This window comes from Lemur catta, chromosome 8 (assembly GCF_020740605.2).
Source record: "Lemur catta isolate mLemCat1 chromosome 8, mLemCat1.pri, whole genome shotgun sequence".
NCBI classification, from domain to species: Eukaryota; Metazoa; Chordata; class Mammalia; order Primates; family Lemuridae; genus Lemur; species Lemur catta.
The window spans coordinates 27,142,539-27,167,045 of record NC_059135.1 but is presented as its reverse complement, the minus strand read 5'-3'; the positions used below and the strand labels follow the sequence as shown (position 1 = coordinate 27,167,045).

Below are 24,507 nucleotides of genomic sequence, written 5' to 3'. Positions count from 1 at the left end.
GTTAAGTGGGAGTTACAGATTTTTCAAACACTAAAAGTGATAAACAAAGCTAATGGCAAGTCCAGATAAGGAGAGAAACCACCCAGAAGAATCCACAAGTACAAGCAAAGAAGAAAATGCAATAGTTTACGTGTGTGTGTTTCTTGTCACTGAAACTTTTTCTTAATCTACAGAAAACTTTATTTTCTTAATTTTTAAAAATCTTAATCTGAAAAAAAATTTCTTATTTTTCATGTACCTTTTCTGTGGCAGAAAGAGTGTTATTTAGGCTATTTCTGTTACAGTCTTTATGATAATGTAGTAGTAGGTGCCCTGCGTAGCAAGACAGTTTGGAATCCACAAAGCCATCCTCGGAAACAAAGATACAAGTGTTTCCCCAACTGTTAGCTTGCAGCTCCCTCTAAACAGTTTTCACGCCTTCATTTAAAAATAGTTGGCATAATGCTGTTTCCTTTCTCTCGGCGGCGTTGTGACCACATTGCCATGGGGGCAAATGTGGATAGAAGTAGTTACAGTAGCATTTTCACGAGAAGCTTTCATGTACCTGTACTTTTGGGGGGGGGAGCTTGGGGGAATCCAATTTAATTACCTGAAGAAACTCTTTGCTGCAGAAAGTCTTTCTTCCTCTCATGATAGTTACAAGTTAAGGGCGCAGGGATAACTACACCTTCCCCCAGAGAGGAGAGGAGCATGTTTGGGACACAACAAAGGATCTGAGTCGTAAATGCTGGGAGTGTTTGGGGTTTTATTCAGCCCGGGCTGACGGTGTGTGTCGCCGCCACGCACTGCTGCCTGTGCGAACGCATGGCTGAGCTGCCGACTGGCTCCCTACCCCACACACCGCACGCCACCCGGCTCCTCTTGTAACGCCATTGCGCGTGGCATTGTGTTGGGCTCCGCGTGTGCAGCATCGGAGTCCCGGAATTTAGGGGGAACGAGGCTGTCGCCCGCGGCCCACGGACTCGCCCTCGGGCGGGGGCGACGCGGCCAAGGGCAGCGCGCCCTGGAGGTGCCCGGGGGCGCCTCTTCCCCGGGGCGTCACGCGCGGGCGGCGGGCGCGGAGGTGCGCGGGGCGGGCGAGGGGCGGCCAGGTGGGAGCTGCCTCAACTCGGCTCCGCGGCGGCCCGGGGGAAGCCGCCGCCCCGCCCGAGCTGGGTGCGGCGACACTCGCCTCTGCGCCGCGCGGCTCCGCGGCTGCCTCTTTAATCAGGAACACAGAAGGGGCGGGCCCTGAGCCGGCGCGTAATCGGATAGCTCTGCCGCGGCTCTGACATCCACATGCTGCTCGGCCTGAAAAGGCAGGGGGAGCCGGAGGGGAGGCAGAGAACGCGAGCACGGCGGCAGCCCGCAGCCCGCCCCCGGCACATCCTCAGACGCGCAGACACTCGGCCAGGCGCTGCGCGAGGTGGAGGTGAGCGCGGGCGCGAGCGGACTCGGAGAGGGGCTCGCTCGCTCCCGGGCGATCCCAGCCGCCGCCGCCGCACCAGCAGCAGCAGCAGCAGCAGCCGCAGCTTCCTGCCTCAGACTCCCCTCGAGAGGCTGGCCAAGCGGGTGTAGCCGCTGCGGGAGGCTCCCGCCAGGGGAACCCGGAGAGCACCAGAGCAGGGCGGCCGCCTCCCACTCCGGCCGTCCGGCGGTCGCTGTCCCCGCCCGCGTGTGGGTCCCGGGTGCCGGGCGGTGTGTGTCAGTTTACGCCTCTGAGATCTCACAGCTGCCTGGGGGCCGTGTGATGCCCAAGGCAAGTCTTGGCTTTAATTATTATCATTATCATTATTATTATTATTATTATTATTATTATTATTATTACGCTTGGCGTTCGGGAAATATTCGTGATGTTGTAGGATAAAGGAAATGACACTTTGAGGAACTGGAGAGAACATAGATGCGTTTTGTTTTTGAGAGGAAACCGTCCCCTCTTCCCGGCTTGCTCTCTCTCTGCTGATTTCAGGAGCTACCCTCCTCCTGGCGAGGTGGGGATTCCAGCAAGAATAAAGGTGAAGACGGGCCGCCAGGACCCAGGAGAGAAACACTGACCGTTAGAGACCTTGGCAGAAGACATTGCAAGGAAGAAAATAAGACAGAGAGAAAAACACAAAGACTTATAATCAGTTATACAAGAAACCTACAAACCCAGCTCTGGAGAAAGCTTCCGTCTCCAAAATGGATATGTTTCCTCTCACCTGGGTTTTCTTAGCTCTCTACTTTTCAGGACGCGAAGTGAGAGGCCAACCAGGTAAGCCCCTGAAAGTTTTTTCTATTCATTTCAACATGGTTTCCCCTTTAAAAGCTGCTGCTAAAGCAGGGAGGCCAAGCAGAATGGCACAGAAGGAGGCTCCTTCAATACTCAATAATTTAAAGAGAGATCCCAGCCGGCCCTCCCTACACCACCGCGATGCTAAAACCCAACTTTCCTCTCCTGCTAGGAGTGTGTGTGAGTGTGTGTGTGTTTTGAAACAGACAGAATTTGGCCGTGTTCAGATGTCACATATGGACTGAATCAAAGGTTTAAAAATACTACAAAGCCTTTGCATTACAGTTTTTGGGGATTTTTTTTTTCCTGTCTTGAAGCAGAACACATCTCCCTTGAGTTTCTTCAACCTAGCCAGTGAAATATAAATCATTTGCATTCTCTCCACTTAACTACATTGAGCAATATTAACTGAAGGGCTTGGGAAAGACAAGAGTTTCATTTTGGTTTTCAGATGCTGTAGATTCTTTGCAGAATGGGTGGATACGCCTCAAAATTGTAGTGCTCAAGCTGGTGGAGCAAATTGGCTTGCGGCGGAGACAGGGGCTTGGGCTGGGCGCTGCTGGCAACCAAGGCGGTTGGTCGTCCCTGCTCTCTTTCCTGTATCCATGTGTTTCCTGGGAAAGTAAATCATATGTTCTTTTAAAAATTCTTATTAGATCAAACACACTGAAGGCCCTCGAAGGTCTCTCATTCTTGTGAAGTGGTTAGAAACTTTTGAGTGGAATTTTTTATCAACCACTGCCAAAAAGGCAGTGTGTGGACAGTCTGCTGCTACGGAGATAAGCACTGTGAGGCCCAGAACAGTCTGGGACCAGCATTTGTGGGGAGTGGCAAGGGGTGCACTCTGAAAAGGGATCTCTGGTTTTGTGGGGAATCCAGTGGGGCTTGTCCTTCCTTCCCAGAACCAAACTCCAGGGTGAGCCTCTCTCTCTTCTGAGAATAGGGTCTGGAATCTGACAACAAAACTCTTAGCAGCTGCTACAGGTGACTGGGGATGGGGAAGCCATCTATGGACGAAATAGAGGAAAGAAAGGAGAAAAAACCTTACAGAAGTGCCCTTACCCCCAGGCACCTGGAAGGCGATGGCCGCAGGTTTAGGGCTAACTCCTTGCAGGCTCCCGGGCATCCCCCAGCTCATCAGCCAGTGGGTCCTAGTTTTGCCTCCGGTGCTCTGGTTCTCACCCCTCCTTCCTCCCAACACACACACACACACACACACACACACACACACACACACACACACCACTTTAAGCTTGGGTGTTTATTTGAGAAAGAGGAAAATTCGGGAATGACTTTGCCACCCAAATCCACAGGTTCGTACCTCCTTCTCTGCCATAACTGGTTTTCAGGGCAGCTGCAAAGCCTATCAAAGGGATGGGTGCAGGTCCCATTTGGGGAGATTTTATGGGCCTCCCCCATTCCCTCTTGCCTTAATTCTAAATTCCCAGCTTGAAGCGAAATTAAATTACATCCCACAGACCTGGATGCTGCGTAAATTATGTATGTTTGTGTGATTTGCCCTGCGTGTGTGTGTGTGTGTGTGCGCGCGTGTGTGTCTGCATGCGCGCGCTGTGAGGATGCCCACAGTATATTATGTATTCAGACACGGACTCCGGTAGGCCCCGGCGCGCGAGTGCGCGCACACATGCAACTTCAGGTTCCGTGTGCTGTGCGGAGCGGGAGGGGTCGTGAAGACTCAGAGGCCATTCCTTACCCCAGATGTTTGCACATCTGTCCCCGAGCGCTGCGTGGAGCGTGTGTGTGCGCAACACCCGTTCGGACCCACTCCGGCTCTGCCACCTGCCTCCCGCGCTCTCCGCAGAGCCCCCTCCCATCCCAATCCCTGGCCGCGCTGCGTCACTTCCAGAGAAGCCCAGAGGCGCCGAGTGCGGGGCAGGTCACCCACTACGAGGCCGCGAGCAGCCTCGGACCCGGGGTTGGACCTGGAACTGAGACCTTCCCGCGGTGGATATTCTGCAGTCCCGCGAAAATGCGATCGCAAGCCGTGGGCTGCTCAGGCTTTCAGGCGGAGCAACCGACTGGCACCCGGGGTGCTGGCAGCGGGTGGCAAAGGGCGAGGCCAAGCTAGACCTCTGACTCACTCGATGTGCTCTGGCCGGGAAGGGAGCCGGGCCCAGCGGCCGGCGGCGGCGGCGAGAACCGATTCCCGGACCGAGTCAGGGGAAAGAGGGGGCGGAAGGTGCGCGCTGGGGAGCAACTGGGCCAATAACACGGCGGTCGCGGCGCGCGGGTGGCTGAGAGGCCGGGTGGGCACCGCGCACCAGGCTCCCCCAGTCCTCGCCACGTCGCCTCTCCAGATCCCCCCAGTGCAGCCGCCTGCCATCCCAACGCCCGGGCTTGGGGACTCGGGGCCGCTCGACTTAGCCCTGCCCAGGGCGCCCCTTCCAGCCCCCAGCGCTCCGCTCTGCGCCGCATGCCCGCCGCGGCCCCTAGAGAGCCGGCTTTGAGTGACTGGGGCCCAAGGCCTGGGGATCCAGGCGCTGGCCGCACTGGGTGGTGGGCAGCTGGGGTGGGATTTCGGCGAGGAGGGCGGAGAGAGGAGGGAGGGAGCCCGCTGGAGCCGCAGGAACGCGCGCAACTTGCACAGCCTCTAGGAGCGCAGCGCGCCGGACGCCCGCGGGTGCGGCGTTACAGGTGAAGAGCACGCGGCGCGCGGGCATCCACGTGGTGGGGACGTGGTAGCCCCTCAGCTCTCCCCCTACACTCCCCCCAGCGGTGTCTCTAACGCCGCATTGATTTGTTTGGGCTACGCAGCAGAAACAGAGCCGAGCGATCCATAAACATTCTATTAAGCAAAAATATCCCCAGCGAAAGCAAAACCGGGACTGAAGCCTCTGCGAAGTTGGCCGCTGCCAGCTACTCCAATCCTGTCCCCTCCTCCCCTTGACGAAGGACACCCCCAGGGAGAGGCCTGCGGCATTTTCTCGACGCTGCCCAATGCGGGAAAGTTAGCTCTCGGCTGCGGCTTTCTCCTCGGGAGAAGCCTCTGCAGTCACTGGCGAGGTCCCGCCTTCCCTCCCCAGCCGCCCGGCTCTTTGCTTTCGCACGTGAGAAAAAGAAATTGTCACGGCCAATGCTTCATTTTCACTGATCGGTTTCTTTTTAATACCAGCACAAGTTAATGGAGGCGAGGCGCGGCGCGATTAAGCCTCGGGCCGACTGCGCCGCCAGGCTTTCCCGCCGGGGCGCGGCGTCCGGCGGCTGGGCGGGGGCCGCGGGTGGGGCTTACGGGTTTTTGGTGGGGGGTCGAATGGACTGATCGCCCCTCTGGGAATAGTCGGGGATGGGGGTGGGGGTGGGGCGGGGGCGGGAATCAGCTTTCCAGACCAAGTTTAGGGGATCCCGCCCCTCTGTGTTGCGGCTTCTGGGGCGCTGCTTGCATTTCTTCTTGAAGGGAGGGGATCGGCGTCCCGGCTTGCTGGCGTGTGCTGCCTGCTCCGCTCCCCCCTCCGCCTCGCTTCCTTTCAGTTTCTGACAGAGAGCAGAGCCCCCTGGCGCTAGCCATTCCCTGTCAGCGCCGGGCCGCGAAAGTCTCCTTTGCTAGAGTTAATCACGATCTGCGGGGGACTGAGTTTTGCTCAGGAAATCATTCCGGTCCTGACAATGAGTTTCTTCAAGTGGTGGCAACTCCCAGCCCTAAAGTCCCCACCTCCGGGACACACCGCTTGGGGCCAAATGAACCCAGACCCCATAACCATCTCCCCCTCCCCCCCTCGCTGGGAGAGCTTTGATCTGTGCTTGGGTTTTAACACCATTGCCATGGACACGGGCAGATTGGGTCAACTCAACCTTCTGTCTGGACTGGATGATCAGATAAGAGGTGTAAATTGGTTTGGGAGACAGGTCTGGGTTCAAACAAATCCTGAAAGAGAAGCAATGACGGTCTAGGCGCCGAGTTTGAAGGGGTTGAAGAGTTTCTTTTAGCCTGTCTCCCCAAAATGCAGGATGGCCATGGGTGAGCGTAATACTTTGCAAGTAAAACTGTAAACTCCTGGGTTTTACACAGACAGCCTGCTCTAGGCTCTGGGGACTGGTTTCATGCCCACATTAAATGAGTGCCCAGTCAACTTTTCCCCGGTAAGCAGTCCCTAGAGGTAAGGAGACTGTTGCCAACAGAGCACACAGTGCAAAACAGTGGAAAGGGGAGCGCTCCCCACAGGGCTCCCAGCAGGCCCCTGCTTGTCCAAGATGTGCCTGGTAGAATTGTGAATGCCCAGGCAGCTCATCAGGGTTGGAGCTTTATGTCATCCCGTGGAGCCCTCAGACATTAAGCCGCAGAGCGCTTAACTGGCCGGAGGAAAGGCTGGACGGCTGCAGTGACTGGAACCCAGGCTACCCAGACAGGACTCCGGCTGTCTACCAAATGGCTCTGATCCCCTGGTGTCGAAGGTGTAGTCCACATTCTGCAAGGGAAAGGCCAGTTCCTATCTTCATGGCATAGAAAAAGCTGGGAGTCCAAATGCCAATTCATATGCAGTGAGGCATGAACACAGACAGCAGTTAGGGTGGGGTATGGGGGGGAGATACCATGGACTAGATGATTCTGAGGCCTCAGGTGTTTTTCATCTCACTCAACTGTTCAGTAAAGCAATCAAGAAAATGAACTGACTTAGGGTGAACCAAGTGTGGGACAATTCTGAATTGACAGAATTCAGAGCTCTTCACCGGTAAAGAGTTTTCAGAATATATTCCCCAGAGGTCCAGTTTGGAAGGACTTTAGGAACTAGAGATGAGATTTTCCTTTTTTAAAAAGACAGAGCAAAAGCCAAATACCTTTTTAATTTCTTGAATGGACGAGAAAGGATTTGAAAAGGGACACCTGGGCAGTAGTTGGTAGTATCATTAACATATTTGAGATATTTTATCATCTGGCCATCATTTACCACTGCATAATCTTTCAGGCACCCTCCTTGAGTGGCAGATGAGTGTTTTGATCCCCAGAAGTTAGGCATTGTATTCCTTCCAGGTAAAGACTTAGCTATTTCTTTTTTTTTTTTTTTTAAATTAACCCATTCCTGGAAGATACTGCAGAAGTTTGTTGTGGAGATCCTTCAGCATTTTTTCAAAACTTTATCTGCTTTGATGAGAAATGGCCAAGGGCTTAATGGTTTCATTACCTAACAGGATTTAGTGGAGTTGGATTTCAGAACACAGTGGCCTTGTAACGTGGCTGGCCCTCCAGGAGAAAGCATCTTCTAAAGGTTTAGGAAGCTGTCAAGTTTAGATAAGGCTGAGCTTCTATCCTATGGGACCTTGGTTGTATTAATAAGGAGAAATTAATTTTTAACCACTGGGAATGTTGCCAAATTATGTGACCTTTGGCAGACCAGCTGTGCTATAAAAATAAATCCCCCATTTCTAAAAATGCTGCTCCTATCCAGTAGAACAATAACAACATGGCATTTAGAATAGGGAAGAGTGGGGTTGAGAAGAAAAGAGAGAAATAGGAGTTGACAAAAAAACCTTCGATGTTACAATATATGGTTTCAGACCTGAGCATCCTATCCATCACTGCCCCCAACACCTCCCATTGTCCCTGCCCCAAACCCAGGCCTGGGTTTCCAGAACATGGGAAGGAGGGCCAGGATGACAAGGAGCCGAACGCCTGTGTGTGCAGGGAGCAGACAAGGTGTTAAGAGCTTCCAGCTCACTCGTACCCCAGCCTGGAACACATCTCTCGTTGTTCACACATACAGATTACTGGCATGGGCAGAGAAAAGAGAGTTTTCCAACAGGCAAAACGTTCACCTTTCCCCTAAATGAGTTTGCCACTGAGAAGTTTTGGGGGGACCATCATTGGACTTGCCAGTTTCCGAAGAATTAGAGCCAGGCCTGGGTTTAAAATCCAGCTCAGCCACTTGTTGGCTCTGTGATCCAAGTACTCTGTATGATCAGGGTATTTAATCTCTCTGTGCCTCAGTTTCCTTATCTGTAAAATGTGTTTGATAACAGTACCTACTTCATATGGTTATTATGCTACACCTGACTACTTAGAATATTGTTTGGCACATATTAAACCTATTCTGAAGACATTTAATCTTTAAAACAGCTTCAGTGGGGCTAACTGTATCTTAGGATCATAGAAAACACAGTATCATCATTGTGGTAAGTTTATTTTTATGAGTTTTTTAATAAGTAAATAATTATTCATTCCCAGCTCTTCCCCTTCTCAACCTCTGTGTTTTATAAGCATCATTATTATCTCTCAGCACACTGTTCCTCAGAGACAGACATTCTTTGCTGGGTTCTTGTCTTAGATTTATGTCTCCTCTTTGCATTTTTTTTTCCTGTTTGCGCTTCTGTTTTCAGTGTTCTTACCTCCGCTTTCTTTTTAATCTCTCTTTCTTCTTTCCTTTCCTTTTCCTTCCTATCCATCCTTCATCGCCAAGAGTGTGCTCGGCAGGGAACACTGTGTTTAAGGCGCTCTACCGAATGTGTAATAACTTCTACTCTGGCATTAAGGCCCTTCAGCAGCTGAACTCAAAAACGTCGTCATAAAGACAAAATAGCTTTTACCCAGCAAGACTCTTAATAATCCCATTTCCCTCTGGGTCTTCATAAAAGAGTCATGATCTAATCCAGAAAAAAGGGAGGGGGGCTGGGAATCACAAAAGGGAAGCTTTCCCCAGTAGCATGCAGGGCATGGGGCTGCTGGCCAGCTGAATGCACGTCTGTGGTACCCTGCTCCTGCCCCCCAAAACCCTGTGCTAACCAGCAATCAGGTTCTGGAGAATCTTTCAGCGAAGAAGATAAAGGGAATTGCAAATTACTGGGCTGAATGGTAATAATAATTGTTCGGATAAAGGGAGAAAATAAAACAGATGTGCCCAAAAGGCATACTAGGGGCCAGAGAGAGGGGATGGGGAGGGGTTGAGTAGAGAGAGGTGAGCTGAAACCAGGCAAGGGAAAAGCCAATACCAGCAAATGGTTTAGTGATGAAGTAATAGTTAGCATCTTCCTGGGGCTGTGGACAACAAATACTTAGGACTTGCCCTTGGTAGTATGGAGGGTTTGAATGAAGGGGACAGAAAAAAAAAACTTCATATAAATTAACTTTAATAGTATTTGAATTAAAATGTGAGTGTCCTTTGAACTTCACCATTATTATTTAAAGTTAGGGTGTCCTAGGAGACATAGTTCACACTAACTCTACCTTGACCTATGACTAGGTATTATTATCCCAGACAAGTTATTTAAACTCTCAGTTCACCACTGAAAAACATTTACATTTAATAACAGGTGTAGGTGGGGAAGGAAGGATTGTAGCTGTCGAAGCAGAATAATTTTTGATACGACTCACTCAGAATTTATACTCTCTAGTGATGCTTTTTGGTGTTACTTTAGCCAATTCTTAACTGGTTAATTCATCAAATCTCATGGCATCTGACTTTGGGGAAAGGCTCTGGGTTTGATCCTATGAGGTTTGCCAATGGTGGATCAGAAAGTAGTCTGGTTGCTCAAGTTGCTGGTGGTCCAACGGAATGGCCAAGGCCAATGCCAAACTCTCAGACACCTTAGAAGATGCTAAAGAGTTTCAGCCTCTGAGATCCAGAGGAAGGGAAAGATTACTCCCCATGTGGGAGATGGGGAAGGGCAGAGGTGGCATCTGACCCTGGAGGGGCAGGATAGGTGGGGTTTGGAGCTAGGAAAGGCACGCTAGTGGAAGGGGAATGCAGGAGTAGAGAAATGGATGCTGGGTTTGTTTGGGGAATGCTCAGAAGCTGCAGTTTAGAATATGTGGTGGGAAATAATTGCAAATAAGATTAGAAATAATAGCTCGGACTCAACGCAAGGCCCAAATTGCTAGGCCAAGGAGTTTGGGTTTCCTTTGCTAACCAATGGGGAGCCATTGACGTTTCATCATAAGCTTCAGTTAATCAAAATAAATGAAAAAATATATTATACTACCTTTTTTCTCCTTTGGTTTTTGGAGAGACCTCAAAATTATTCTTCTTCTGTTTCCCTCCCCAAATGTCTGTTAAAATGGTCAGGAACAGATCTCTCATCAATGGCATCAAAATTGCATTTGCAACGAGGGCTGGAAAAGAGCGGACATAAATATAAACTAATGATATTATATCGGCTGCCCTATTGGAATTGCATTTGTTTATGATATAAGATGACAAATAACAAGGTTACCACAGGTGGCATGATTCGAGGTCAGGGGAAGTAATCACATCAAACTTACATTTTACCGATTAAATGAGGGTTTATTTTTAGAATCCTGATTGAGGGGAAGAGACGTTCAAAAGGCCCTATTTCCAGACCCAATTTCCAGTTCTCTCCTCAGTGAATTCATTTGAGGTGTTTTAGAAGAGGGAGTTTGCTTCATTCCTTATTCTTTTCCATACTCATTTGCCGCCTGGCTCTCCTGCTCTCTCCTTCTCTCCTAGACGGTTCTTTAATTCAGATTTTGAACTTTATCCTTGCAAAAGTTCATAGGGATTTCCATTTGCTGTGCCTTCAGGAGCGCATCATTCACTGCCACCCAGCCCCATAAATTGAATAGATTGCATCCCTTCCCAGTTGCCTTAGGAAGTGGTCAAACAGCCACATTCCTGGGCTGATGGATTGGCTCATTTCTTCCCAGCTTAAGCCAAGATACAGATTTTATGAGACTGTCTTGTGACAGGCTGAAGTCGCTTTGAATAAAACAAAATCCAGCCTCAGCTCACAAAAATAACTCTTAAAAAGCAGCTTATCCTGGGTTGGTGAGCAAAATTTGGTTAAAACCCTGAGCAAAGGACTTAGATGATCTGGGTGAGGGATTTGAAGAAACTCCTTTTTGGTCTTTCTTTTCATGCATCACCGTTGTTGACATGCTCACATGCAGAACTGTGTATCCATAATATTTATAAATACATAGCCACAGACTCGGTTAAGAAAAGAAACTCATGTCAGTAGAGCTAATGTGATTAAAAGAGACATTTGAACTCTCCATAATGCAAGACAGACATGTTCATCTGAAGAATCCTGGAGTTTTGTTTCAAGCTTACCAAGCCAATAAAGCAGGGGTAACACCTTGCATAAATGTCTTATGGTTAGGAGGGTAAATGTTTTTTGAAGTTTTGCCTCAATCTATGGGTTATCTGGGCTTTGAATTTTAGAACTGGAACTGACCTTTAGAATCTCCCCCCACATTTATTAGGTGAGAAAACAAAGGCTCAGAGTTGTCTACTAACTTACCCAGGGTCACACAGCTTGCCAGTGGTGAGACCAGATTTGAGGACTGGGCTTCTGAATCCTGGTCCAATGCTATTTCCAGTAAAGTGCCCTGGTGGAGTAAGTGGCAAGGTAACAACCTGCTTTCTTTTTAAGTGGAGGGAAGAGTTTCTTCTTTGCCTTGATACTAATAATTAAATGAAAACAATGCTGTAGAAATAGGGACAGGATGGGATTGTGCTGTGGATAAAAAATAAATTATAAAGTAAATAAAATGTATTATTTTCAGGGGAAATGAGACCAACTACTTTTCTCCACCAAGTGCCCTTGGTACGTGTAAGAGAAATGGATATCCGCTCTCTCTTTTCCTGACATTTGAAAGTAACAAGGGAACCGAGATCCAGTTTAGTGGGTTTCTGCTCATGTTCCAAGAACCCCTAGTGAGCGGGCAGAGAAGCCCCCTGAGAGATGAGGACAGGACTGGGAGGTCCCGACTCTACCTCCCTTGTTACCGCTGTCCCAGCATCCAAGGAGAGCTCCGCTTTTATCTGCTTGGGACATTGGGGGTCTAGATAGAGTTTTGTTCAAGGAAAAACAAAAAGTACCCTTCTAAAAAAAATTTGAAAACTATACACCTAATTTAATCCACTCATTGAATTCCAGTTTATGAAGCTGAGACCCAGAAAGGTCACACTGAGTTAAGAAGCAGGCACCGCCTCCCATCTTTTTGCTAATGTCAAACTCTGCCTTTCCTGGTAACCTGGTCCCATTACCCCAGAAGCACCTTTGACAACAACTGGACCCTCTAATCCCACATCCAGCCCACATCCATCCACGTTTCCCTGTTTCCACCAAGGACTGTCTCCAGTTCGACTATGCCAAGAGACCTGATTGTTCTTTTATTGGGCCGTTGTGAAGTAAGCCATTGTAATTCTAATTATTTAAAAGACCTCCCTATAGTCAAGCTTCAGATTTTAGCAAATATTATTGTCAAGTTCAGGCCATACAGTGTTCTTTTAAAACAACTCCAGTTAAATTTTCCTAGAAGGCAGACAGGTTTTTAGAAGATCTTTCTTTACCCCTTCTTAATACTTCCTACAAATCAAATATTACCAAGGAACCAGCAATCTGTCTTAACTTGGGTTCTGTAGGAGAGTGAGTTCCTAGATGAATGGGTACAAAATCTCTTTACCTTATCGAAGGCTGTATTACCCCTAGGCAGCATCAGATGGTGCTTAGGCTACCAGCAAGGCAAAGACACCCAAGAGGGAGGAAAAGAAAGAGAGGCAGAAAGATTTTTGAAACAATCTGATATTGTATATTAAAAACAAAAACACATAAGTATTCATTATGGGGGCAAAATCAGAACTTGGTGACTTTAAAATTTAGTGTTCTCTTTATTTCAAATTACATCTAGGGCTGTCACTTCAATGCTTTCATCCTTGGGCCTCTGAGGTCTTTATCTGACCTGGCCTGGCCTATCCCTTAGGCTTCCCTCGCAGATGCAGGAGAAAAATGCTCTGAACAGTCCAAGCCTGGGTTTTGCTACTTCTCTTTGGGAAATGAATTTGCCCCAGGTGAAAGGTATTCACTAAATAGTTGGAGAATGAAGTCCCTTGTCAACTCACCAAACAGGCTCAGTAGCTCAAACTTCAACGGGGGTCAATTTCCCCTCTGTACATGGAGATTGGCCTTAAGGGGTTTGCCCTTGAGTTCAACTCTTTTTTGGATTGGCTTGACTCCTCTGAAACAGGACAGAAACCATTTATGAAGTTCCTTTTGGAACACAATAAAGGCCTACAAAGTAATGGATGGTATAGCTCTTCAGAAGAAATGCTAGCCAGTTTCTACTGGGGCATGTTTGTATTTAAGAAATGAAGGGTCCCCAACCCTATAAATGAAAGAGCAGTTATCAAGAGATGTAGAAGGAATAAGTGTGTTTTCTTTACCATTTTTACTAATATATTTCAAGAATTCTGTTCTTTCCAAGAAAAATAGAGACAGAAATTATAGTATTTATCTTTGTGGATATATGTCTGTGCAAATGATGTGTGATATTTTATGAGAAGGTGTGAACGTGTATACAGGACTAGAGTGTGAACTACTGATACGTATATGTAATTGATGTATGTTCAATATCTGTGTTTGTGTGTGTTTCTGAATGTGAATGTAATCCAAACAAGAATGCAAGTTTACAAATGTTTGGGTATTGAAAAGGTTAACAACACACAGCCAAAGCAGATGTTTTAATGAGTTCGCAGATATTTCAATAAGTGCCTTGATTTTCTTCAAGTAAAGAAAGTACAGAAAAAAAAAAGTGGATTACTCCTTTTTCTCTTGGTTTAACAGCAGAAAGTACAGTCTATCAGCTGTGGGATATATATAGTTTAAATTTTTTTTTTTTTTGTAGTGGGGAAATGATCATTCCTAGTGTAGATGAGAAATGAAACCTTCCTGGGAGGAAGTTTCCTGCCTTTATTGCTGATCTCTGTGCCGGTCTAATTACTAAAAGCTTAAACTTGGGTTGTGGGGAATTGAGAGGGAGAAGTTCTTTTTCGGAGGGTAATTGGAGAGAAGCAGGGAACCGGTGGAGGAAGGCAGGAGAGAGCGTGGATGACGTGGAAACTAACGGTTACTAAACAGGAGCTCAGCTCAGATTTCCTCTGATGAGTTCCAAGGAAATAAGCGTGGTTTGGGGTGAGTTGGTGGCAGGGCAGCAGTTTTCTGCAAAATAGCTGGCAGAGGAGCTGGACCCAGTAGAAAATTCCCTTGTCCGCCAGTTCGGTAAGAGCAGCTGGTGATCTATGTCTCTACACCTCTGCCTTTTCAGAGGGCCACTCCCAGCCCCATTTCACATGCATGAGCCAAGACCAATGGGCCGTAATGTGGCCAGTGGGAAGGCGCTGGGCACCCAGTGTGGGTGAGTGGTGCAGGCACCTGGAAAGCCTGTGGCATTGGCTGCAGAGGCCTCATTGCTGGCCTCGTCTGGGTGGGAGGGAGGGGCACACTGTCCTCCCAGACCAGGCAGGGTGCAGGGTCATTAGGAAGAGGGTGATGTGGTGTGTACTAGCCCAAGGAAATGGCTGCTTTTGTTTTCACCCAGTAGGAAATGGACCCGAATCCATTAGATTCTGGGCAGTTCAACCCGGCACAGTTTGAGCTCTTGGAAGCTCAATGCTGAAAAGGCTACTTGTGTGGATTTGTGTCCCAAACACCATTGTGCAGTGTGCCCATCTTTTATGCATTTAAAGCCTGTCAGGCTGGTAATCTAAAGCAGAGGTCTGGAAAACAGTAATGCCAACAGACGTGGGGAATAGTAAAGTGCACCTGTAGAGTTAAAAAATGCATGACCTGTTCCCTCAAAGAGTGAACACAGGAGAAAGGCCCATCCTGGAGGGTGGCTGCTGAGTCGTAATACATAATTCACGGGCCCGTGCTGCTCCACGCAGATGGCAATATTAAATCGTGATTGATGCTAAGAGACACACAAGTCTCAGGAAGGTCTCCAAGAGGCTTCTGAATATTTCCATGTCTCTTGTGCCTTTCTGTCGTCTGTCCTACTGTGGTATTAAGCAACCCTCCCCGCCTCCATTTCCCAGCAACCCCTGCTGGGATTGCAGAACTTCACTCCTAAATAGATGAGATTCTTCAAATGTCCTCACCCACCTTTTCTGCCTTTGAAGATGGCTGCCTTCCCTCCTGGGCCACAGGAAGCTGTTTACCTGCAACCAGGCACTGCCGGGGAGGGGCGCCCGCTGCTCACAGGGCTGGGGACGGCTGGACAATGCAGCAGCACACTCTGGTGGTGGGGACCGGGCAGAGGGGACAGTGGGCAGAGTGCAGAAAAAACACAGACGTCCATTCAGCACAAAGCACCTTTGTGGAAATTCTGAGGTCGGAGCCAGTGAATTCTCTAATACAGATTTTTCCACTCAGTGTATAATGAAATAATAAATCAAATTTGTGGTATATGTGGAATTAAATGTTTGGGGGTTTTGTTTTGTTTTTTTTTTTTCTTAAAAAGGAAAAAAAAAAAAAAAAAAGCTGAAATCACCCTCCAGGGCCTGTTCTGGCCCAAAGCTGAAAGTGCTTCCTCTGCACCACGTGTAATTGTTACCAGGCTGGCTTGTGGGTCGGCACCACAAAACCGCTATTGTCAGTTCCCAGAGTCTTGACTGCTGCTGCCGGGGCTGGGCTGGGAGACACCGAATAAAATGAGGGATTTATGAGATAAAGATAGAGATAGGAGGTTTGAATGAGGAGAAGAACATGGGCCAAGGAGGGGAGACAGGAAAAGACAGGGAGGCAGGTTCAGTTTGCAGTCTTGTTTTTTTTTTTTTAATCGCAGACCATGTAATTGGGAATATTTATGACCATGTTCTGGAATACTTTCATTTGTGCATCTGTGTGTGTAGTCGAGTGGGCAGGGGGAGGGATGAGCTGAAATAATCTCTTCCACCGAATGAGTAAGTAGGTTAGTCTTCTGGACTGCCATAAAAGGTCTGTAAAAGAGTTTTAATCAGCCACTGGTAGAGAAGAAAAGCAGGAGAGGGGAATAAAGGCTGTAGCATATTTGAAGTTCTTTGGGTTGTTGGTTTCTCTTTCAGACCCACCCTGTGGAGGTCGTTTGAATTCCAAAGATGCTGGCTACATCACCTCTCCCGGCTACCCCCAGGACTACCCCTCCCACCAGAACTGTGAGTGGATCGTCTATGCGCCTGAACCCAACCAGAAGATTGTCCTCAACTTCAACCCTCACTTCGAAATTGAGAAGCACGACTGCAAGTAAGCACCATCCTGGTGGGACCCCACGGTGTATAGGGGACCATACGGTGGGACCCTATTCATGACACTCATACTCCCCACCCCGCCCCATGCTCTTGTCACTTCTGTCACTGAAAGGCAGCACTTCTCACCCCAGGACCTGCTGCTAACCAGTAGTGGACCCTGGCCCCAGAGAAACCTCAAGGTGACATTCTCTTTCAAAATAGAAATGAAGGTGTAGTTGACCCCATAATACTGTGGAAAGAGCCTTCCTGAGTGAAGGGTGTGAGGAATAGCACCCTGTCTTTAACAGCTGACCGTGGAGGAGAATTTCCACATGGGGTGGGGGTAGACTACAAAACCCCATCTCTCAACTTTGGGATTTACCTTCTCCTTGGAGATCTCCCCATCTCCACAGCTGCTGCAAGTAGAAGCCCCACCAGCTTCCTTAATGAGATAGTAGCCGGATCCTGAAATGGGGGCTTCCTCTGCATCCAGTAGTGGAGGATCAGTGTGTTATTTTATAAAGTGGCAGCTGAGCTCCTTGTACAAAAAGAGTGAAAAATCTGAGTCTATATGGGTAGATCGAAGATTCATATTGATTCTTGATATCTGTGCCGCACAGGTTACAGCCTCAAAGTTGGTGTTATGGATTTGTTTAACAAGCACTGTTCTAATTGCTTTACAAATATTAATCCATCCGCTTCTCACAATGGCCCTGGGAATTTGGTGCCATTATGATCTCCATTTTGCAGAAGAGAAAATTGAAGCACAGAGAGGTTAAGTCAGTCACCTGAGGTGACTCAGCTGGTCTTACAATATCGGCTCTGCCACCTTGGAAGTGTCTAGCTTAGGAGGTACCAAGTGGACATTTAGACATTTGTGAGTGTTTTACAAACGCCATGTTAACACCGAGGTCCCAGTAAGTTGAGGTTGGGAAGCAGGCAGCATCGTGATGTCGAGACTGCAGATGTGCTTTGTACTGTCTAGTGAGCTCTACCTTGAAGTCTTTCCTCGTGGAAACAAAAGTGAGAGTTTTCTGTGCAGAAAAGAATGTGCCAACGATCACATTCTGCTCCAAATGCGCACCTAAGCATGCCGTTGCTCTGATAAGTGTTCAATGCTCCCATGTGATTAATAAATTGTCTGAGCAGTCCTTGTGATGAAGGCATTGTGAGTACTGAAAAATTAATAAAGGGGCCGGCTGGCGGGACAGGTACCTCGCCTGCGTTTCAGAGCAGGCCAGGTCTGGGCCAGCTCCTCCACGAGGAAGAAACAAGGGCCCTCTTTAACTAGTCCTAGACTGTGAGGCTCAGTGAATTCGTGTCATTATTATCCTCGTAGGACTACTTTGCACCTCCATAATGGTTTTCTCCTAACAAGAGGTAGTCTTTGTTGAAAACCAGAGGGTTTCCCGGCTGGATGCCTCGTGTGATAAAGAGTCATAAGGTGGAGTTTCTCATCCCAGACCCTCTCTTGACTCAGTGGGTGACATAGGGTAACTCATCAGCTCCTCGCTAAGTTCAATGCCCACCCTGGATACATTTGCTCAACATCTCAAGGTTTCTGATTCGCTGGCAGTGAACTTTAGCAAGAATTTCTGTTAGAAGAGCTTCTTTATAAGGTGTTTGGGGTCCTGGCTCCTCTGGCTGGGCTGCAGAAAGTTGGCACAAACCAAAGCATAATGCACAGAGAGCTTGGATCTGAGCTCAGGGAAATTTGACTAAGCACCTCTCCCGACTGAGGGCCAAATTCTGTTATGCTTATGCCAGCAAGTCTCCCAGGGAAATTGCTAAGAGGTCATCTTGTATATATTCATGGTGACACAGGAAGAAGGAATGGCTTTTGGGGAGGAAAAGCTGGGGAGCAGGGGAGCAGGGTTTAGAACATGTTGGGAAGGATGAAAGGCCAGGAAAACACTCCCCTGCCCTGCTTTGGGCTGCAGGGTGCCTCTTCCCCTCAGGACTCAGCCCCAGAGAGGGGGAGAACTGAAGGTCGTGGAGCCTCTGACCAGGAAGAGACAAGACATTGCCCCCTGCAGTGGGAGCAGGAGAGGGCGTGAGGGTGTCTTCTGGGTTATCATCCTCACTAAGTCGCTTCCAGTTTTTCTCCTCACTCCTCCGTCTCATGCTTCTGGCTTGAACTTCAAAGGTCAGGAAGGTTAGAAAAAAAAAATGTTTCTGGGGTCTGCTTCCCCCAGTGCCAAATGTCAGAGAGGCTCCGTTGGGATTAAGCCACATCTACTTAACCTTGTCCTTAATTCTCTGTCCCTCCCCCCCTTTTCTCCTCCACTCCCCCTTTATTTCTCTCTCTCTCTCTCATTAATTTTTGTATTTAGAAAGACACATCTGGTTTTCTCAGCCTCTCACTCTCCGATGTATTTTTGACATTTCCCCTTGGCCATTTGCATTTGGAATAAATGAGCTTCCTTCTCTCCGCTGCCTTGTTTTACTTTCTTGTGAGAGGAACAATTAATCTAATTGAAGTCTGGGAAGTTCTGCCTTGTTCCTGCTCTCCAGCCTGCTCCCTCTCTCTTCCACACTTCGTTTTCGTTCCAAGGCAGCTCCTGGGTTTGGAAGGCACTGACTGTCAGAGGAAATCAGCCTGCTTTCTCCTTTCATTGTGGGTGCATGTTTCAAGTTGGATTTGGCTCTTAAGGCCCAGAAGATGGGTACTTCCCAAAAGAAAACTGCCCAAACTGTCCTTCTGATGATAGAACACAGCAGCAACACCCCAGCAAAAAAGGGGAAATGAGTAAGAAAGTCAGGAAAAAAGGCCGGCCCAGCTGTGGAGAAAGGGCAGTGGTCAGCATGTGGCCTTCGGGTTTTCCCTTCTTTTTTCCATGTGCAGGATTAACGGCAAAGGTTGCCTCATGGCCTGCGGACGGGGCCCCGATATATAAGGACTATCCTGGGCTGTGGCCCCTGGGCCCTTGGCTCCGTCTTCCTTGAAATCTACATCCCAAAGGTCGAGGCTGTTGCTGAGTAAACCCCAGACAGACCTTTTCCTCTAACTGCCATTTGTTAATTTTGTTCCCCCTAAGCTTGCTGTCTGCTTGGAAAATTTCACTCACCAACCTCAGCCTTGCCTGAATCGGTACAATCCAAGGCCACCGTCTCTGGTGAGCTTCCCCTGACTCCTCCCTCCAGCCATTTGCAGGGATCCAAGCCCTGAGAACCCACGGGCTGTGCTGGGGTCTGTTTAGCAGCTGTGGGCAGAAACCGGAGGCTGCTGTGGCACTGCCAGGCCCCTGTGGCTGAGGGACAAAAGGGCAGGACTCAGGGCCGTCTGGGCAGACAGAGAGCAGCCACTTCATTCCCTGTGGAGCGGAAGATGCTGGGATGCTGCTGCTTCAGCAGACAGAGGCCTTTCTTTTGAGTCATCAGCTAACGGGCTGAGTGTTATGGTTTTAGAAACACATACACAAAGTTGAGGGTTTTTTCCATGTTGAAAATTTCAAATGTATGTATTTTTAAAAACACCCGCCTGCGTATGATACACAGCTGATTCATGAGTCCTCAAAACAGGCACGGCACCCACCCTCCCAGAGGCTCACCCAAATAAACCGAAATCAAGAGGCTGGGTCCTTTTAAGAGCTAGTCATTTCCAGATGGGTTTCAGAAAGTGCAAAAGCCCCTAGAAAGACTTGAAAGAACATTTCTTAGCCTAAAAACCTCACAAGGAAGTCTATACTAATGATCTTATGTGTTATGTTCAGGACAATATCTCATTTACCATGTATCATTGAAGAACGGCATTCCATCTAAGTGGAATTTCCAAATACTGAAACATCCCCCTTTAAAATTCTGAAAGTTCTTTCTTTGAAGGGTTTCTGGTAAAGAACATTCTAAATCACTTGCCGCACTTCCCTGTCTTCTTAAATAAAACCAACACTAAGGGGAGTCAATTTTTTTCTTGATGACTCAAGCTTCTATTAATATTTCTAAACTTCACTTTTGTGACAGGGGCCAGGTAATGTCATATTTGGAACAGACAGATTTAGATTTGAATTTTTATTGACGTTTTAAACTTCCCAGACCTCAGTTTCCTCATCTGCAAAACTGTGATAGCAATAACTACTTTGTAAGATTGCTGTGCCTTGTTTACGTAGATCCATGATGAGTTAGCAACTGTGTCCACATCTTTGTACTTTGTCATGGGAAAATTTGGGACTATTTTTTGTCGATGCTCCCACTTTCACTTCCTGTTGTGAGTATGCCTGCCTCCTGCAGCCTTCCTCTTGGGACTCCTTGTTACCTTTTTACTATGTGTTACCAATTTTGTTTCGGGAGGTCTTGCTGTCTGTTGGGATGTTTTGGTTCTGGGGTCTAAGCTTTGCCCCAAGCCAGTGCAGAACCAGAGCCAGCATTTCTGTTTAGGTGGCTTCAGCCAGCCAGGCCACAGCAGAGTAAGGATGGGAAGTGACCCCAACGGGACCAAGGGAAAGAGCAACAGAGCAGGGAGCTCTCGGCTCTAATTTAGCCGCTCATGATCTTTTCTTCTGAACCCCCTCACACCCTCCCAGTCTGGGTATTTAAGGTTTTGGTTATTTGGCCTCTAAGTGTCCTAGATGAACAAGGTGCTCTTGTGTGTGTTTACAGCCAAGGGAGCCTTCTGCGTCTTGGAAGATGTGTCTGTGTCTCCCAAAGTAAGGGATGGTATCTTAGAAAGTAGCCATTTCCCAGGTTGTTGAATGGATCATCATAAACAGAGGGAACAGACCAGACCTCAATAATCTGGCTTCTCCCCACCCAGCCGGCAGTTCCCTGTGCTCGGTGAACACCCTCCATTCCTTGCAAACAGCCAAACGCCAGGCCATCTTGCATCCGCGTGAGCCCCTGAGTTCCTGAGCTCAGAGCCTCCCCGGCTTCCCTCCACAGTGTCCAGCTGGAAGCTCCCCGCCTCTTTCCCTCAGTTTCCTTGCTTCCTCCAGGTCTCTTTTATCAGCCCCTATTCCTGACTCCTGGGGCATTGGATATTGCCTGAGTTGTCTGTTTTTTGTTCACGTGTGCTCATCTTGTGTTTTGAGCATGTAAATTCTCCAAGGATATGGACCACATATTTCATTTCTAAACTCTAAACTACAGCATCTAGTTGGGGACGTTGCTAAGCAAATGTGTGCAGGTGATTGTTTTAGTGATAATTTTACATTGGAGATGCCAGGCAATAGGTCAACATGACCAGAACCCGCGCTGGAAGGCAGACACATCTGTTTTCCCTATCCATCCATCTGAGGATATGACATCGTGACTGCAGGAGGATAGGATACAGGCTATGAGTGTCACTTCCACTCCGTGACTTGGCTCTCTCACCAACAAAGGGGCAATAGACCATTCTTTCATTCATCAGGAAATAGTTATTAAACACCTACTATGTGCTAACCACAATGGTCGCATTGGGAATACAGTGATGAGTAAGTTGTACTCTTTGCCCTGTCCCTCATGGAGCTGAGAGTTTGGGAGGAAGAGGCAAGCGAAAAGATGATTATTGACATCTTTTGGATGTCACATCTGGAACATCCCCTATGAGCCTGGCACTTTGCTAAGCACTTTACACTCATTATCCTATTTAACCTACACACACACACACACACACACACACACACACACCTGCACAGTTGCTGTAATTCTCTCCATTCTACCGATGAAGAAACTTGGGCTCAACGAAGTTAAGGGACTGGCCTGTGGTCCCGCTCTCATAAGTGGCAAAGAGAGGATCTGAAGCTAGATGCCCTAGTTTTCAATCTGTACTCTTTTCTTTACTCCTGAGATCTCTGCCTCCCCCACACTATGTGTGTGGTGGGGACATGCTATGGGCCTGTTATATGAGCCCACAGCACCCAGGCCCAGCCTCACCCTGGGAGATCAAGGGGGGCTTGCTGGAGGCAGTGATGCTATGCCGCACAGATCCTGAAGAAGTTAGCCAGGCAGCGGGGGAGTGCATTTGGCTGGTGGTCCAGGCAGACAGCAGCACACTCAAACACAAGAAGGAGAAGGGGTTGATGCCTTTGGGAACCAAAGTCAGTGAACATGTCTGAATCCAGTTTCCTTCCCCATGAGCATTGTAAGAGTAGAGTAAGAACGGCTGTCCTTGTGACTTGCTGATACAAAGCCTCTTCCAGGTGAAGAGGTGCCTGAACTATGCTAATTTAATTTTATTTCCTGGCCAGGCAACTTCCACCGTCTAGGAGACGGTCTGTGGGCAGGAAGCAGGAAAGACTAAGATTATGGGGACTCTCTGCTGCCCCCAAGCCTCCCAGTCCATTGCAAAGTCTCTACAGTCTCCTATCCTAAGGGGCCCTCAGTTTAATGCCTGAAAGCGGGGTTTGGCCTAGGAAAGTCCAAGTAACACTTTGGATTAAGCTCCTCTGGTCAATTTCCTCCTACACAAGACTTTCTCTTAATCCAAGTCTCTTTCCTATGAATAGAGGGCGGGAGGCCAAATTGCCCAATGGGAGGTGTGGCTTCAGCTGGTGTCCCCCGCAGTCTCTGAAAAGCCAACAAAGCAGAGTAAGAGTTCTCTGTGGTTCAAGAGGGTGTCTTGTGCTCACTCAGGAGAGACCCTCGGGTTGATTACTCATGAAATTATTACTGACATTATTATTTACTGCCTGCCCAACCGCAGAAATATTCCAATTCCCCCAAGGAACCAGTGAGCGGTAATGCTTTTCTGTATTGCAACAATCCTCCTAATGACAGAAACAGATCCACCTCCAGGTACGTGGTGTAGTAATGGGAACAGTCCCGCTAACTCGAGCCCAGCTGGCCGCTGACCCCACGCTTACCAACCTTGACCGAGGGCTCCACCCAGCAACTTCACCTCGCCCGAGGAGTGGAGGAAAAACAACTCGCAGATTGTTCTCCTCCTCTTACCAAGGTTAAAGAGCAGTTGGGATTATTTTGGGCAGTTTGTTTTTAAACACGCAATGTTGCAATCATAACTGTCTCAGTGCAAGCTTCACTGTGGATGTCCTTCTTAACAATGCATTTTAACTCCTGATTGAGAAAATCACTTGAGATTTTGTCATACACAATCCCACTTGTTCTGCTTCTCCACCCTGGCACCTTCTCTGAACCCAGAGGTCCCAGGGGCCAGCATCTCACCCCATGTAACTCCATGTAATTCTCCCATCTAATTACACCGGCTGAGAGTCTGTCTTAAGAAATTCAGTGGGAGCTCTAAGTGTGGAGGGGATAAAGAAGAGAAGGAAATATACCAAGTAAAGAAATTAGATTTTTCTAAAAATGTATTTGTGTATTTTGCTGGAGTCATGAGTCCTATGGAAAAAAAATACATTCTCTTTGTTTTGTCCTTTTTAGTGGCAAGGGGATTTAAACCTTTGGATTAAGAGAAACTCAAGAGATAATTTAATTCCATTCTTCTACTTCTGCCTGGATAAATCATCCCAGAAAAAAAAAATATTAGCTGCCCTTGTCTTTTCTTCTAGACAAGAGCTTCCATAATCGTCTTTCATTATGGGACCTCGAGCCTCACAACTCATCTCAGTTGATTGCAGAGGAGATGGTTGTATTTAATTTACATAATCAAAATTTTTTTCCTAGAAGGAGAATCCCTGAAAAATGTTAGCTGGGTCAAAATAAATTTTTTAAAAAAGAAGAAGGGAAAGGAGAAAGAAATAAATGTGAATTGGGCTTATTAATAGATTTGGAAGGGCAGCAGAGATGCCACATGATAAAGGAAAACCCTTATGATTTTTTATGCCTTTTTTTCTAGCTTCGTAGCCAAGCATCTTGGCAGTCTTTAAATGTTTTTCTCCTTTGCCCCATTAGGGACGCAACTATATGTTTGTAGGTCACACGGAGGGACTCTCAGTTAGACAGTAATAGGAAATATTTGTTGAGCTCTTGCCAGGGCTGATGCTAAGAACTTTCTATGTTTAACTTCCACAGCGGGTACTGGTACTATATTGTGCCCATTTAGCAGATGGAGACACTGAGGCCCTGAAAGATCACACGGACAGTAATGGTAGGGCTGGATTCGAAGCCAGGCAGCCCAAAGCTGCCTTGTGTACCTGTGTCATCTGCTTAAAGCTGTCATCGGTTGTCCCAGTGCTTAGGTATCTGGGGCCTCTCTGGTCTCTTTAGATATCCTTGACAAGGCTTTTCTTTTCCTTTTCTCTTTTTATTCCTTTTCTTTGCCTCTTCCTGCCATGTGGTCACCTCCGGATGCCGGATGCCAGCGGGGCAGTCAAGGAGAGAGATCTCCTTCTGTGTCTTTAAATGCAAGCTGGAGGCCTCTCAGTCAGTCGTCTCTGTCTGCCTCCCTGTCACCCACGTCCTGCTCCCTCA

The 24,507-nt window shown here is 48.0% G+C and overlaps 1 protein-coding gene across 4 annotated transcripts in view; it reads left to right on the top strand.

The window, feature by feature from the left end:
* Positions 1-1,281: 1,281 nt before the first annotated feature.
* The window catches only part of NRP2 (neuropilin 2), a 114,364-nt gene continuing 91,138 nt past the window's right edge, over positions 1,282-24,507 (top strand). For all 4 annotated transcript variants that reach the window (XM_045560138.1, XM_045560140.1, XM_045560139.1 and 1 more), the window contains exons 1-2: positions 1,282-2,233; positions 16,042-16,219. In XM_045560138.1, the coding sequence (XP_045416094.1) occupies positions 2,161-2,233; positions 16,042-16,219 (251 nt within the window). In that variant the 5' untranslated portion in view covers positions 1,282-2,160. The remainder of the gene's footprint in view (positions 2,234-16,041; positions 16,220-24,507) is intronic.